The sequence below is a fragment of the Littorina saxatilis genome, linkage group LG11 (genome assembly GCF_037325665.1).
Source record: "Littorina saxatilis isolate snail1 linkage group LG11, US_GU_Lsax_2.0, whole genome shotgun sequence".
Lineage (NCBI taxonomy): Eukaryota > Metazoa > Mollusca > Gastropoda > Littorinimorpha > Littorinidae > Littorina > Littorina saxatilis.
Window position 1 is genome coordinate 40,606,500 of NC_090255.1, and position 17,367 is coordinate 40,623,866.

The window sequence follows — 17,367 nt, forward strand, 5'->3', positions numbered from 1 at the left end:
TAAAAATAACAGGCGTTGAGTGGGAACAATTCTATGTAGTATTCTATATTGGAACCATCTCAGGTATGTGTCTTGTGTAGTTATCATTATTGTCAAAAACACTTTGGTTTGGGGTCTTAAAAGGAAGGGTGTAGGGGTAACGAAGACGAGTCATGTGCAAGCATTTGCTTTTCTGTGTGGTTGCATGGTTGTCTGGTTGATCGTATGGTTATTTGTGTGATTAGATGTCTGGCTGGTTGTGTCATGAAGTGGATTATAGTGCGAATAAAGGAGTTACTTTTATGTATACGTGTTCTGCCCTATCTAATTACACTGACTCTTCACTCTTCACACTACACACTTCAAACGCAGAATTTGGGAGGATACAGACTTATTAATTCCTCACAAATTACAACACAATTCTTCACCTCAAAACATCAATACCAATCAACTTCTCGACCACACAGTTCACACAATCTTATCGCAATCACTCAATACATGTGATTAAATGATATAAAGATACTATCTCAATAATAGATTACTGCACAAGTTAAGGTGTTGACAGACACTCACGAGTTCGTATCACGGCTCACTGCATGTCGTCATTTACACATCCTTGTGCCGCTGAATCCACGTAGATGATGATTTCCCAGAAACACACTCTCCTTGTAAATGCTATTATGCATATTTCACACGTTCCTCCCCGAGGAACACTCTTCCGCCATTAGTGAGTAGCACCGTCGTTTCTACGACTGGTAACGATGGAGACTCCCCCGTCTAGCCATCTCTGCGCCGATGTGGTCTCTTCCTCCACCATCGCTCCGCATTCTCCCGTGTAAGGTCCGTCCCTCGTACACGCCATGGAAAACTACTCATGGAAACTCCTAAAGAATTAACCCAAGTCTTAATACAACATTCTCTTAAACCATCTCTTCTTCCCAAACAGTCATGTATCATCTCATACGTTCTCGTTCATTCTACATTCACATTCCGTCCACAGTCAATATCCAAGCTATACTTAATCTATGAATAACTTTCTTTCTTTCTTTATTTGGTGTTTAACGTCGTTTTCAACCACGAAGGTTATATCGCGACGGCTATGAATAACACTACCATACATAGCATCACCGTCTTAAACATAACATAAATGCGTAACAACATTTATGTTCAAGAAATTTCCCAACAAAACCCGTGATACAATCACAACCAGAATTCTCTTAAAACTTCACACTAGAATTTAGTGCACTTTGTATACACTAACATTTACATTCCAGCTATGTATTCAAGCTTCAATAATCTACAACATAGTAAATCATTTACCTTAATTAAGAGACCCGTCTCTTGAAAGAGTGCTTGTTCCCCGAACAAGACCGACACACGCTGACAACCTTCCTGGTTGAAAATCTTAGGCGCTGTAATCTTTCTAGTTCATAACCAGCTCTATTTCTCAAACTTGTAAACACAACTCATGTCAAGCTAAAGCTATTTCCTCGTGCAACCCACGAAACCCGTGATAACGCTTCTCCTGTCCCCTACGCATCGCAATTCATTATCTAGGGAGGTTAAAATCACGACGTGTTTCACATCACAAATATCATACCCACATCTTTGTGACAGGTTGGTTGTCTGGCTGATTGTCTGGTTGAATGGTTGTCTTGCTGCTTGACGAATGAGTGTTGTGGATATGTGCATTTTGTTTTGCCTTGTTTTGGTTCGTTTGAAAGAATTGGGTTACTTCAAGAATTGCTCAGGCCCATACCACATTTTCGCAATGCACATCATGTGGAGACGCTCACAGTCATATCCTGCGCTGTCATAGCAACCGACGATGTGTTGTTACCAGGGGCAACTGGTATAGCATTGTGAGTAGGGGTCACTGTGTCTATGTATTGTGTCTAGGTATTGCATTGTAACTAGGGGCAACCATGTTATGCTTCTTTCAGGTGGAGAATATTCCTGGCGAGGCTACGCTGAACACGTACAGTGCTGAACGACTGAGTGCCATATACCACAGGTATTGTTTGTTTGGTTGTTTGTTTGTTTGTTTGTTTGTGTGTTGGCTTGCTTGTTTGTTCCTTGTCTCGAGAACCTTGTTGGGTCATGCGAGGCCGATTCAGTTTCTGTATTTAGCACAACTACCTTTATAACATGCTCGTACATGTAAAGGCGAAAACAACAAGAGGCGAAGCCTTCAAGGCTCACGTACGAAATCGACAAACAGTAACACAAACTCACTCACTCCGTCACACACACACACACACACACACACACACACACACACACACACACACACACACACACACACACAGTTAAAACTAACGCATCATATCAACTCCATGTATAATTTTCAAAAAAGACAAACAGATAAAATGACAGTGCATTTGTTGTTGGTGCAGTTGTCCCTGAAGGAGATCTTGTGCAATCCTCACACACACACACACACACACACACACATATATAAGACCGCACAAACACGCACGCACACACAGACACACGTTTAAACTGCATCAGCATAATTATCATGGCAAAGCTTATCTACAATCATTAACCTACCCTAAAGCTTGCGTATCAAAATAATATATTCTTGGAATTGTCATACGACTGGGGGAGACACCAGTGTTCAAAGTGATTTGTTGTGTTTAATAACTCTCGAGTCAAAGTTTTTTTTAGAATTAAAGTATTCAGTCTATCTCCTGAGAAAATATTTTTAGAAAAATGTTGTACAGTCGGTTGCCATGGTAGCAATCCAAGATGGCCGCCAAACAGCACATTTTCAAAATAGTAAGGCTTTTATAAAACTGCATGGAATTTTGTTTTGAAGCTTGTTATGTGTACTTTAATACAATGCCAAGAATTTGTTCAGAGAATATTTTTGATCTGTCCATTCTTTTAAAAGATATTAGTGATAGAAATGAGTGATGTTGAATTTTATGAAAAAACATCAACATTTTTTATATAACTTCTCACACACACACAAATTCCACAATACGCTCTGAACATTTTGGAGAACATAACTTACTTAAGATGTATGCAAAGTTTCAACAACGGAAGTTTATTAGAAAACATGGCTCAGGCTTTTGAAGTGACATAAATGTAGTTTTGAGAAAATGCACAAAACGTGAAGAAAATTGAATTTTTGTACACAAACATTTACATACATGTAACAAAACAACGCTGACTCTGAAATCAATTCTTGCTTGATTCCATAAAAAACACAAACTAAATTCAACAAAAATGAAAAAAAGAAAAAAAAAGGGTTCCGCAAGCACCAAATAACCTGTTCCGAGGTCGCAATGATCAACTCTCATCAGTAATGCGCACGCTGCATAAAGTATGCCCATTCATAATTCCCAACTTGTTACCAGTCGAGCCGCTTGTCTTGGACCTCTTTTGGACTTGAATTGAATAATCAGTGAGTCGTTTAACAGTGTCCTTTATTTTTTATACAACAATATTTGGGTTGATTTCTGTGAATTGCCTTGCAATGCCATGGGCACTTCGGAAGCTCCTCTCCAGCTTCCACCTCTGCATCTGTAGAGACAAACATAAATTCTAAATTAATATGTCTTTAAAAAAAAACGAAATACTGCTATTCACATATATACCCCCCCCCCCCCCCCCCACACACACACACATATTTGAAAAAGGTATTGTTACGTAATAAGATGCTATTTGTGCGCATGCGTGTGTAAGTGCTAACAGCCAAGCAGTGATGAATAGCCCATAACAGACTGTGCATCCTATTCAGTTTCTTTGCATCAGGATGTTTTTACTTTGATTCTGTACTTCAGCACAACAATCACACACACACACACACACACACACACACAAACACAGAGCCAGAGCCGCACACATAACCAACAAATTGTATTAACTTATATATTTTTTTCAAAAAAAGAAAACAAATACATACCGAACCATCTAATTTGCTGCTTGGCATCTTCCCTGCTCTCCTTGGGCTAGTATTCAACTGCACCAGACTTCCCCGGAGATGCCTGGTGTTGCACCATGGCTGAACAAAGTCATTTTCGTATTGATTGTTCTTCTTGTAAGCGGTTTATTTGCTTTGCTTTTTTTCCGGAGAAAAGATTACCATAAGGCCTGCCTTCTCGTTGTCAGAGATGGCGAACTCCGTGTAGTCCGTATCTGCCGTCGCGACACTCCGCTCCGCAACTCTAAAATAAGTCCTGGTTCAAAACACTCATGGAAACATGCTTCACACGTACACCACCGATGGTGATTTCTTGCTCCATCCCATCTCAAGTGAAGAAGCATAGTTTCCTGCACACACTTGTTCTTCCGATTCGTTCGTAGCAATAGCAGACGACGCTATCGATTCGCACTTTCTGTTTAAACTTCTGTCACGCGTGCCTCTGTAACTGACCTGAATCTACCCGATATTCTTCTCCTTTGCATGTCTAGCACTGAACTCGGGGCAAAACTTGTGACCAACTGAAGTTTCAAGAAAGATATCCAAGAAAAATCGCAGCCGAAGGTGCTACACATCGCCTTTGGCAAGCTTTTGCGGAAATCAAGAATACTGCATTCTGGGAAGGCCGAATTGAACCGAGCATAAACGAAGTTTAATATCCGCGATTCGATTGGTCAGTACCGAAAACTGTTCATACGGAATCTTCCGGAATCTTCATCGGTTCTCTTCGGCTCATTGGAATGTCTTTCAGTTGCTGTTACAAACGGCGCAAAATCCGTAAACGGAAATTCCCGTTGTCCGCGTCATCAACCAACTTCGCAAAGAAAAGACAACTCCTCCCAGTCATACAAACGTGACCACGGTTGACGATTTTTTTTTAACTCGCAGTCAACTCCGAAACATGCGCATTTTTTTAAAGCTATTTTGTGTTTTTTAATACATAATTGCATACACATACATTGTTTATTTAGCCGTTTATGATTCATTCTGATCTAAAATAAATACATCAGAGTAACCAGAAGAGGTTCAAAATGCAGAATCAGAAAGAAAATGGAAATGACCATGGAACAAAAAAAATCACTTTTTTCACTGTTGTGTCTTCCCTTAAAGATATGGGCGTCACGATGGTCACACTCAGACAGGTTCACATGAGGTTGTTTACCCTGGTCCTCGCACTCCGAAGTCTATGATATTTTCCATGGACACGTTGTCCTGCTGGCCACCAGCTCCGCGTGCTTGGGCATGAACGGTCACCAAGAAGACCTGCCACCATTGCCCATTATCTCTAAGTTACTGGCTGTATGAAAGGTATTAAGGTCAATGACAGCATAATCATGTTCTTCCTCACTGCAGCCCTGGGAAGCTTTTTTTGACTCACATGCGAAGCAAAAGTGAGTCTATGTACTCACCCGAGTCGTCCGTCCGTCCGTCCGTCCGTCCGTCCGTCCGGAAAACTTTAACGTTGGATATTTCTTGGACACTATTCAGTCTATCAGTACCAAATTTGGCAAGATGGTGTATGATGACAAGGCCCCAAAAAACATACATAGCATCTTGACCTTGCTTCAAGGTCAAGGTCGCAGGGGCCATAAATGTTGTCTAAAAAACAGCTATTTTTCACATTTTTCACATTTTCTCTGAAGTTTTTGAGATTGAATACCTCACCTATATATGATATATAGGGCAAAGTAAGTCCCATCTTTTGATACCAGTTTGGTTTACCTTGCTTCAAGGTCAAGGTCACAGGAGCTCTTCAAAGTTGGATTGTATACATATTTTGAAGTGACCTTGACCCTGAACTATGGAAGATAACTGTTTCAAACTTAAAAATTATGTGGGGCACATGTTATGCTTTCATCATGAGACACATTTGGTCACATATGATCAAGGTCAAGGTCACTTTGACCCTTATGAAATGTGACCAAAATAAGGTAGTGAACCACTAAAAGTGACCATATCTCATGGTAGAAAGAGCCAATAAGCACCATTGTACTTCCTATGTCTTGAATTAACAGCTTTGTGTTGCATGACCTTGGATGACCTTGACCTTGGGTCAAGGTCACATGTATTTTGGTAGGAAAAATGTGTAAAGCAGTTCTTAGTGTATGATGTCATTGCTAGGTTTAGTTATTAGGTCAAGCATGTGAGTCGTATGGGCTTTGCCCTTCTTGTTAATCTTGTCCCACTCAATTATCGGGATGTTCCTGTGGTACACAACCTCTTGTTTGGAGTACACTATACACTATGTCTTCGTATCAGAGAGTTGTAATGTTAATTTGTAAGGACGTCCTTTCCTGAAACAAATGGATTTCAACGCTGCAGTGTTCTGCCCTGGATTGTAGCTTGCCCGTCGTAAATCAGCAGTAGATCTGAGTGTACTGTGTTCATTTGGAAATCTACCATCAGCTTATCTGTTTTTTGCACTGCAGACACTATAAGCAATAAGTAGTTGCCATGTGGCCATTTTTTCCACTGCTGTCGTCAGTCTTATATTTTTCATCAAGGCTTGTCACCATGCCGAGTGGATCTAAATTCGGAAGTCTTCATGTGGCTGAGGCATATCTGACATAGCGTCGATCTTGTTGTAGCTTATCCTCCTTTCTGAAACAAAAGGCAAAATGCGATTAGTTGTGATGACTACAACCTACACAAATATAAACAGTGTTTTGATACTGAATAGTCGGGTTATACAAACCACTTTACCTATGCAGCATGGGAACTCTACAATATGCGAAACATGTCCACAAACTGCCGCAGACTGGTTCTTAAAATAATTCTGACGGTCAACACAGCCAACACACTATTCACAGTCCATTTTGAGAAGCAAATGAGGTACTCTCTGATGGTCTTGTTTGAGTGATAACGGTCAACTCAGGAGGGAGAAACCAACAGAGGAAAAAAGAAACCATTAACATTAACCACAGAAAAATGCAGAATCACATGTACCATTATGTACAACAACATTCCACAGTAAGCTTTCTTTGGACGACTGTCGTTGTCTCAAAACTCGCATTCTACCTGCTGTCCAAAATCTTACGTTGTGCTGCCTTGAAAAACAAATGCCAACAAAGACAAGGAAGCTGTTGAAGGTAAGTTTACCAAACGTTACAGACATAAGCGAATCATGATAGTGGGTAAACAGAAAACAGTACAATATCAAAGAGAGGAGTCTGGAATGAAACGCAATACAGATCTAGGCAGATCTAGCATTCAAAAACTGTCTTTCAAATTCAAGGAAGTTGCTGCAAGGTACCAACTTTTACAGACAGAACCATGACAGAGCATGTTTTGAAACTGAGGCAAAATCGTAATAATTTTGACTTTGAGAACAGTTTCCTTATTAAGTTATTATCTGCATGTTCAAGTAAATAGTGGACAGTTTTATACGGGCAGATTTAACTTGAGACTCTACTGCAAGTCTTGACATTCACATAAATCGAACCAAGAACAAAGACATCCAAACATTACAGGCACTTTAGATCAACTCATTTCACTAGAGGTGACTGCCTATAGCACTGTGTTTGACATCCGTGTCTGTTGAAATAAAAAGAAAAGAAAAAGAATTATCAGTAGGCCTAGGTGACACGTTGTAAGAGTGGGAGACACTAGATCTGTCTGTACTTACCGGGGACACGACTGCCAGATCGACACTGCACTTTCGACAGCTCTTCCTCGCGCAGACATTGTAAAAACGCTGTGCAGATCAAACTGTAGGAAATCTCGCTTTGGTATCTTCTTTATCTATTTTTCTGGAGCTAAGAAACCGAACAATATGAAATCGTCTTCCCCGAATCGAGGTGAGAACTGAAAAGTGAATCTATACCACAATCCTTCACGCGACCCGACCTGATCTTGACCCCTGACCTGGTCTACATACCACACACGACAGAAACCAGTCACATGCGTGTACCCCCTCAACCCCCCCCCCCCCCCCCCCCCGTTTTGTTTGGATACAATACACGCTTTAACTACGCACATGCCGACAAAATCTTGATCATTGCTTCAATACTTTGAAGATGGTGCTTGAAAAATAACCAGAAGAAATGAGTATTTCGGTGTTTAGTCAAATGTTAAAGTTTCTATCACACACATACATACACACGCACAGACAGACACAGTTTACCATCGCATAGGCTACACTTACGTGAGCCAAAAACAATACCCATATTTAGAAAACAATATGTAAACTTTGTTTCAGTTACCTTGACAACAATGACATCATCTGTCACCGGAAGTTACGCATGGGCAATGTGGGTGATGGAGGCTGGGAAATCTGTGACGACTACGAATGGCGGCCTGTTCAACCCTGCATCATCTACTCCTTCGGGTTTGCTTGGTTTTGTTGCATTCAGCTGTTCCTGGCTGTCCATGATCGGTGGTCTTCTCTTCCTCTGTCATGAAGTGGATTGTAGTGTGAATAAGGATACTATTTTCTGTATACGTGTTCTGCCCTATCTTATTACCCTGACTCTTCAATCTTCACACTAAAACACTCCAAACACAGATTTTTGGGAGGATGCAGACTTATTATTTCCTCACACAAATTATAACACAATTCTTCACCTAAAGAAAACAACATCAATACCAATCAACTTCTCGTCCACACCGTTCATACAATCTCTTCACAATCTCTCCATACATGTGATTAATAATATCAATAACTATTTCAATAATAAATTACTGCACAAGGTAAAGTGCTGACAGACACGAGTTCGTATCACGGCTCACTACATGTCGTCATTTACACCTCCTTGTGCCGCTGAATCCACGTAGACGATGAATTCCCAGAAACTCTCCTTTTAGATGCCAACATGCACCCTTCACGTTTCTCCCTGAGAAACACTTTCGCCATTAGCGAAAAGAACCGTCGTCTCTACGACCGGTGATGGAGACTCCTCCGTCCAGCCATCCGCGCCGATGTGGTCTCTCTCCACCATCGTCACGCCTCTTCCGTGTGAGGTCCGTCCCTCGCTCACGTCCTCATGAACTCTCGTCATAGAAACTCCTTTAGAGACCCGTCTCTTGAAAGAGTGTTTGTCCCCGACAAACCTGACACCCGCTATAGACCTTGCTCGGTCGAGCATCTACAACGTTGAGACGTTATTAAACCAAGACCAGCTACATTTCTCATAAACACAACTCATGTCAAACTAGGGTTTTCTCGTGCAACACACGAAACCCGTGATATCGCTTCAAACGTGTCCTAACATATCCCAATTCAATCTTTAGGGAGGTTAAAATCACGACGTGCTTCACATCACAACTATCCTACTCACATCTTTGTGACATCCTCGTCATGATATTCTTTATTATCCTCTCCTCCTCGTCATCCAAAACACGTCGAAACACGCACGTGTTACCGGCATACCCATCGCTAGTGATTGGCCCCTCCAATGTGTGTACGAGGTTTTGCAAGAAGAAAAGGGCACTCTTCGACAACCAATTCAAACCCAACGGAGCTATTTTCGAACATCCTCTATTAGTCTGTGTGTTGGAGTACACTATATTTTAACTGGTAAAGTGTTGCGTGTCATTTTGTTGTTTGCTTTTATGCCACTTTGGTTTAAGCAATCTTGATTCAATGAGCTATACAATTGTAGCTATACATGGTCGGGTTTAAGCAATCTTGATTCAATGAGCTATACAATTGTAGCTATACATGGTCGGGTTTAAGCAATCTTGATTCAATGAGCTATACAATTGTAGCTATACATGGTCGGGTTTAAGCAATCTTGATTCAATGAGCTATACAATTGTAGCTATACATGGTCGGGTTTAAGCAGTCTTGATTCAATGAGCTATACAATTGTAGCTATACATGGTCGGGTTTAAGCAATCTTGATTCAATGAGCTATACAATTGTAGCTATACATGGTCGGGTTTAAGCAATCTTGATTCAATGAGCTATACAATTGTAGCTATACATGGTCGGGTTTAAGCAATCTTGATTCAATGAGCTATACAATTGTAGCTATACATGGTCGGGTTTAAGCAATCTTGATTCAATGAGCTATACAATTGTAGCTATACATGGTCGGGTTTAAGCAATCTTGATTCAATGAGCTATACAATTGTAGCTATACATGGTCGGGTTTAAGCAATCTTGATTCAATTAGCTATACAATTGTAGCTATACATGGTCGGGTTTGCAAAAAACGCAAACAGGCATGTAGAGGTAATTCTGAAAATGCAAATCACATTTACACAAATACATTAAGCATCTCATATTCATCAGATGTCGTTGTCATGTTAGTTTCTTTTTGAAATTCTGTTTATTTAATCAATTATTTTTTCGAAGTGATGTATGATTGTGAAATTCGACATTTCAGAATTAACAACGACTTTTCCTTTGACGACGAATCTGGAGCCATCTACGGTTGTGACGTGTACGCCTTTGATCCCAGGTAACCATGACTACCACAGCGAGGCGTGTGCTTGTGTCTGTCACAGTGTGTCTGTGCCTGTGCGTCAGTGTGCGTGTGCGTACGTGCTTGTGGGTGTGTACATGCATGCGTGCTTGTATATGTGTGAGTGGTGTGTAAGTTTATTTAGTTATATATTGTGTTTTCAGCGAAGCAATAGGGCCCGATATTTAGACGAGACAAGTATAATGCCGACGAGTGTGACCATAGTCTCGTCAAGTCGAGACTAAAACTCAGCTACAGCACTAAACGACTCTCGCGCAAGTTCTCAAAAGCGTGGTAACCCCTTGCACATTCGGTCGACAGGTACATGTGCATTTTGGAATCTCAAGGACGACAGATGTTTTATATATATATACGCCAGAGGATCGTGAGTCCCTTGATATTCATCCGCTGGGTCTTGACTGAAATACAAGCCATATAAAAAACAAGTCGCGTAAGGCGAAAATACAATATTTAGTCAAGTAGCTGTCGAACTCACAGAATGAAACTGAACGCAACGCAACGCAGCAAGACCGTATACTCGTAGCATCGTCACTCCACCGCCCGTGGCAAAGGCAGTGCACGTGGAATTGACAAGAAGAGCGGGGTATTCGTTGCGCTGAGAAGGATAGCACGCTTTTCTGTACCTCTCTTCGTTTTAACTTTGTGAGCGTGTTTTTAATCCAAACATATCATATCTATATATTTTTGGAATCAGGAACCGACAAGGAATAAGATGAAAGTGTTTTTAAATTGATTTCGAAAAAAAATTTTGATAATAATTTTTATCTACTTAATTTTCAGAGCTTGTTTTTAATCCGAATATAACATATTTATATGTTTTTGGAATCAGAAAATGATGGAGAATAAGATAAACGTAAATTTGGATCGTTTTATAAATTTTTATTTTTTTTTACAATTTTCAGATTTTTAATGACCAAAGTCATTAATTAATTTTTAAGCCACCAAGCTGAAATGCAATACCGAACCCCGGGCTTCGTCGAAGAGTACTTGACCAAAATTTCAACCAATTTGGTTGAAAAATGAGGGCGTGACAGTGCCGCCTCAACTTTCACGAAAAGCCGGATATGACGTCATCAAAGACATTAATCAAAAAAATGAAAAAAACGTTCGGGGAATTCATACCCAGGAACTCTCATGTCAAATTTCATAAAGATCGGTCCAGCAGTTTAGTCTGAATCGCTCTACACACACACACACACGCACACACACACGCACACACGCACATACACCACGACCCTCGTTTCGATTCCCCCTCGATGTTAAAATATTTAGTCAAAACTTGACTAAATATAAAAACACTCGTGTTGTAACCTCTATATGTATATGTGTGTGTGTGTGTCACGTTTCAATATATCACATAAGGTGATTATGAACGGTTAGTTACTACTGACTAACTAACCACACCACGATCCACTCTCGCAGTCATACAAATAAATAGAATCAACAAAAGTATAAGTTTCAGACTCCTGTTTATATACTCCTGTTTATATACTAACTCGCCACCTCCCTCGAGACTTCACTCCAAAAGATGTTTTACTTTCCTTTCCTTTCCTTTATTTGGTGTTTAACGTCGTTTTCAACCGTTCAAGGTTATATCGCGACGGAAAAGATGTTTTACGTTCAAAACGTAAAATATAGGTCACTGACAAAAATGCCAGTTAAAGTTTAGAAAATGATAATAACACGCTGATCCCGTGTATAGATAAGAAAGATAGCCGGTTATGCAAAAGCGCTGCAGGGCCGGACTACCGGGGGGGTTATGGGGGTTGCGCAACCCCCCCCCCTAGCCTAAACATGTACCTTACTTATTTAATTTTTTTTTATTATTGCTTATTTTATGCCGTTTTATGCAAGGAGCGACCATTTTCTTATCTCAGAATATGACCTACCCGTCAGCTTCAGGGGGCTTCGCCCCCTGACCCCCACAACGAGGGGGGGGGGGGGTTCTAGGGTTTCCGGACCCCCCCCCCCCCAACCAAAAAATAAAAATATTGAATGAGGTATGCATTTCTTTATTTTACATTGAGTTTCAATTTTGGGGGTATTAATCAGTGACAAAATCTGCTGCCTGAAACTGGTAATGATCATCCTCAGAATGCACAAGATTGCACCATTTTGCATCCTTTTTTTCAAAATTTTTCCGGGGGGGCATGCCCCCGGACCCCCCTAGCAAGCTAGGCGCTTCGCGCCGTCGGCTCGGCGCTTCGCGCCTTCACACCCATATCTTCACAATATACTTTTGAAAAAACCCAGTCATAAAATGAACTGATCCGCCCCTGCCGCCAGGGGGGACATCCCCCTGGGCCACCACTGGCAACCCCCCCCCTCCTCTTCGCCTAGTCCGGTCCTGCGCTGGTTAAATGCAGGTGTCACACACCCCACGTTGTCACCACTCAAATATAATCACAAATACACAAGGTGACTTGGTGGTTAAAGGCGCAATGGCATGGTGCACTTAGCTTTTCGTTACTGAGTGGGCGACCCGTAAATAGTCCTTCCCCACTACTGCTTCGTTGATTGGAGTGCCGGTTGGCGTGGAACGAAACAGGGAATCGTGGGGAAATCAGGCGCCTCACTCAGCTGCTGAAGACAACGGGTGTCGTGTAGGTGACGTCACTGCCTGCCGGAAGACCCCTGCAGACGATGACGGCCTCACCGGTTATCCCAGCAGCAGTAACAGCATACAGCAAGACAGCAACAGCGATGACCCGGTTACAGCATACCCGCAAAGACTCGCAGTCGGCAGATAAGTAGCTAGGTCAGTCACGTAGCGTAGAAAGTAGGCTGCAACAAAAAGCATCGGTGCACTAAACATTCCACGCTACCCTTCACCCTCCACCTTCAAACATGTCACCTTTACATATTTCATCGAGCACGTGGGCCTGCACAAACGAACTTTTAAAACAACAAATCAGCCATTTTCCTTCCTTCTCTCCATATCTGCGAAAACCATATACAGATTATTATTTTAGCGTCACAAAGAGCAAATTATGCGCTAACCTGGAAAGAACAACAGAGAGTATTTCATTCCACAAACACAGACTCGTCAACAGCATTAAACAATTATGTATTACCTCAACCGCCTAATGTAAGTAGCTCTCCTTTAAGCGAATCCGCTCCCTTTTGAATGGCTTCCGTCCGTCGACGAAAATACCGCCATCCCCTTCTTGCTGTATTACTGCGTGGGATAAAAAAACCCTGCTCAGCCAAGAATCAAAACCTGCCAACCTTGTTGACCAGCACAGGTAAAACAGCGAAAAGTTTTCTCTCCTTTGTAGTTCTGTAAAGCCCTACTGTACCATGCAGAACGGCACTCTGACTTAAAACAACAAATCACCACGTGTAGAAGACCATCTAACTTTAGGATGGAGGAAAAACGATCCTTTTCTGTCGCTGCCCTGTGTTCGAGTGTCCTCTCATGTCTTCCCCAAACAACCTTGAAAAAAACATCACGTGACTCCACGTGTCCCGTATCCAGTTCAGTTACCGTCGATTTCGCCAAGCAAGCAAAATCACGCACGTGGAACCCCTGTATCAAAATATCACCCCTCGCATGCCAGCCAGGCGTGCAGGAAAACGTATTTCCCGTGCTAAGCTCGGTCAGCAGAAAATAGCCCGTACAAGCACAGGCGCTTTTCGTCGTAATTTGAGAAAGGCACCCCACAGAGTGTTCCTTTCTCGATCCATGTCACTAAATCGTGACAGTGTGTGTGTGTGTGTGTGTGTGTGTGTGTGTGTGTGTGTGTGTGTGTGTGTGTGTTTGTGCGTGTGTGTGTCTGTGTGTGTGTGTGTGTGTGTGTGTGTGTGTGTCTCACTCTCTCCTTTACTCCCTCCCCACACATACTCTCCGTGACCAAAACATCTTTCATGTCACACTGTTTCTTCACAGCATGAAGGCGAAAACGTACAAGCGATCTGACCGCGTAATGTTCTACTCTGTCGGTATTGGAGGAAAGAGCGGCGACCCCGAAACAAACAAGAAAGGCTGGGTGCTACACAGCTTCTCCAACATCAGGCAGATGCTCAACCATACCAAGGTGAGTTGTAACTCAACAGAACACACCCTTGTGATTTATACCTTTTGAAATGTTAAATCACATTGGTAATCCCCCGTCGCGATATAACCATTCGTGGTTGAAAACGACGTTAAACACCAAATAAAGAAAGAAAGAAAGAAAGAATTGGTAATCCCGAGAGACTTTCTTTGTTTAATGGAGCTTGCGAGACCCCCTCAGTACCCTACTTAACAAAGAAAGGTGGAGTTAACAGGAACCCCCTATAAATATTGCTTAACGGTTTTGAACTTAAGACCCTCAGAAGGTCAATGAGTTGAAAAACTTTCGGCCTGTCAGTAACCTGTCTTTCGTTTCTAAAATAATAGAAAAGGTAGTTCTGTCTCAGCTTTCTGCTCACCTCACATCCAACAATCTGTTCAACCCTCTGCAGTCTGCATATCGGTCTGGGCACAGTACGGAAACAGCTTTAGTGAAAATTGTAAATGACCTCTTACTTGCTTTAGACAAAGGAAAAGTTGCCATCCTGACGCTGCTCGACTTGTCGGCAGCGTTCGATACCATTGATCATGGTCTCCTCATCAGCCGTTTAGAACACGTTTTTGGCGTTAGTGATTCTGTCCTTCTCTGGTTCTCCTCCTACTTCCCCAGACTGTCTCCATAAACAATAGCACCTCTGATCCTGCTCTGCTACGCTACGGCGTGCCTCAGGGTTCGGTCCTAGGGCCGGTATTGTTTGTATTATACACCACACCCCTCGCTGACATCATGGCCTCACACTCAGTTCTCCATCATTCTTATGCAGATGATACGCAACTTCAGAAGTCTGCTGATCTCAAGAGTTTCGACACTCTGATGCACTCAATGCAAGAATGCATCCTGGACGTTAAACCATGGATGACATTTAACAAGCTAAAATTAAATGATGAGAAAACGGAAGTCATGGCTGCCTCCTCTCCACGCATGTCTACCTCCATCCAGCTCCCAGAGTCCATCACAATAGGCAATGCAGTTGTCCCCTTCTCGGTTTCAGTGAAGAACTTGGGTGTCACACTAGACTCCCACCTAACTATGAACGCACAGGTACAAAACATCACTCGTGCCGTCAACTTTGAACTCCGCCGTATTGGCTCGATACGCCATTACCTTTCTGAAGAAGCAGCTCTGACTCTAGTCTCTGCATTCATTCTTTCCAGACTGGACTATTGTAATGCACTGCTGTATGGCTGCCCCCAGTACCTCCTAAACAGGTTGCAGGAATTGCAGAACAATGCTGCACGCCTGGTCCTCAGAGTCCGCAAGTCCGAACACATTTCCCCTCATCTCCAAGCACTGCACTGGCTTCCAATAGAGTCACGCATCAAGTATAAAATCGCATGCCTATCCTATGGTGCACTCACACAGACAGGACCCGCATACCTCACAGACATGACTCAGACATACACACCGGGCAGGACACTCCGCTCCTCAGCAGACACCTCTATCCTTTCCACTCCGAGAGTCAACACTAAATCTTTTGGTGAGCGCTCTTTTTCTGTTTCTGCTCCTCTCGTCTGGAACTCTCTCCCTGTCACTCTTCGTCACTCTGCCTCCTCTGGCTCTTTCCGCACAGGCCTGAAAACGCATCTTTTTTCACTTGCATACACATGATACCCCCCCCCCCCCCCCGCCCTGCGTGCATGGAGTGTGTTGAATTTGTATGTATATATATGGCTTTTTCTCATTCCGTTGCTTTGTCATGTGTTTTGAGTTTTGAGTATTGTTTGCATGGAGTTCGGTATTAATTTTGCTTGTATGGTTTTGCTTGTATGACTTTGTTTTGTCTTTACCCTGTTTGCTTGGTCTTGCGTGCTTGGAGTGTGTTAAGCTTTTGTGTTTGCTTGCATGGAGTATGCTCAGTGTGCTATGTTATGTAGATTGTGGGTCTTGTTCATTGTGTATGGTTTTATTATTAGTTATGTTAATTCTAGTTATTGTAAAGCGCATTGAGCATATACATGATTATGCGCTATAGCAAATGTCCATTATTATTATTTATTATTATTGACGTGCTGTCATACTTGTGTTTTCAGAAGGCCATATGCGAACTGTCTTCCTTGTTCTTTCAGGTCATTGGCGTGCTGTCTTCCTTGTTCTTTCAGGTCATTGGCGTGCTGTCTTCCTTGTTCTTTCAGGTCATTGACGTGCTGTCTTCCTTGTTCTTTCAGGTCATTGACGTGCTGTCTTCCTTGTTCTTTCAGGTCATTGGCGTGCTGTCTTCCTTGTTCTTTCAGAAGGTCATTAACGTGCTGTCTTCCTTGTTCTTTCAGGTCATCGACGTGCTGGTTTCCTTGTTCTTTCAGGTCATTGACGTGCTGTCTTCCTTGTTCTTTCAGGTCATTGGCGTGCTGTCTTCCTTGTTCTTTCAGGTCATTGGCGTGCTGTCTTCCGTGTTCTTTCAGGTCATTGACGTGCTGTCTTCCTTGTTCTTTCAGGTCATTGACGTGCTGTCATACTTGTTCTTTCAGGTCATTGGCGTGCTGTCTTCCGTGTTCTTTCAGGTCATTGTCGTGCTGTCTTCCTTGTTCTTTCAGGTCATTGCCGTGCTGTCTTCCGTGTTCTTTCAGGTCATTGACGTGCTGTCATACTTGTTCTTTCAGGTCATTGGCGTATTGTGTTCCTTGTTCTTTCAGGTCATTGGCGTGCTGTCTTCCTTGTTCTTTCAGGTCATTGGCGTGCTGTCTTCCTTGTTCTTTCAGATCATTGACGTGCTGTCTTCCTTGTTCTTTCAGGTCATTGTCGTGCTGTCTTCCTTGTTCTTTCAGGTCATTGGCGTGCTGTCTTCCTTGTTCTTTCAGGTCATTGGCGTGCTGTCTTCCTTGTTCTTTCAGATCATTGACGTGCTGTCTTCTTTGTTCTTTCAGGTCATTGGCGTGCTGTCTTCCTTGTTCTTTCAGGTCATTGGTGTGCAGTCTTCCTTGTTCTTTCAGATCATTGACGTGCTGTCTTCTTTGTTCTTTCAGGTCATTGGCGTGCT

At 42.4% G+C, this 17,367-nt stretch overlaps 1 protein-coding gene across 2 annotated transcripts in view; it reads left to right on the top strand.

Annotated features, from left to right (window-relative positions):
- Positions 1–17,367, top strand: part of LOC138980471 (probable methyltransferase-like protein 24) — a 29,350-nt gene that overhangs the window by 9,465 nt on the left and 2,518 nt on the right. For both annotated transcript variants that reach the window (XM_070353346.1, XM_070353345.1), the window contains exons 6-9: positions 1,923–1,993; positions 8,109–8,237; positions 10,240–10,314; positions 14,228–14,375. In XM_070353346.1, the coding sequence (XP_070209447.1) occupies positions 1,923–1,993; positions 8,109–8,237; positions 10,240–10,314; positions 14,228–14,375 (423 nt within the window). The remainder of the gene's footprint in view (positions 1–1,922; positions 1,994–8,108; positions 8,238–10,239; positions 10,315–14,227; positions 14,376–17,367) is intronic.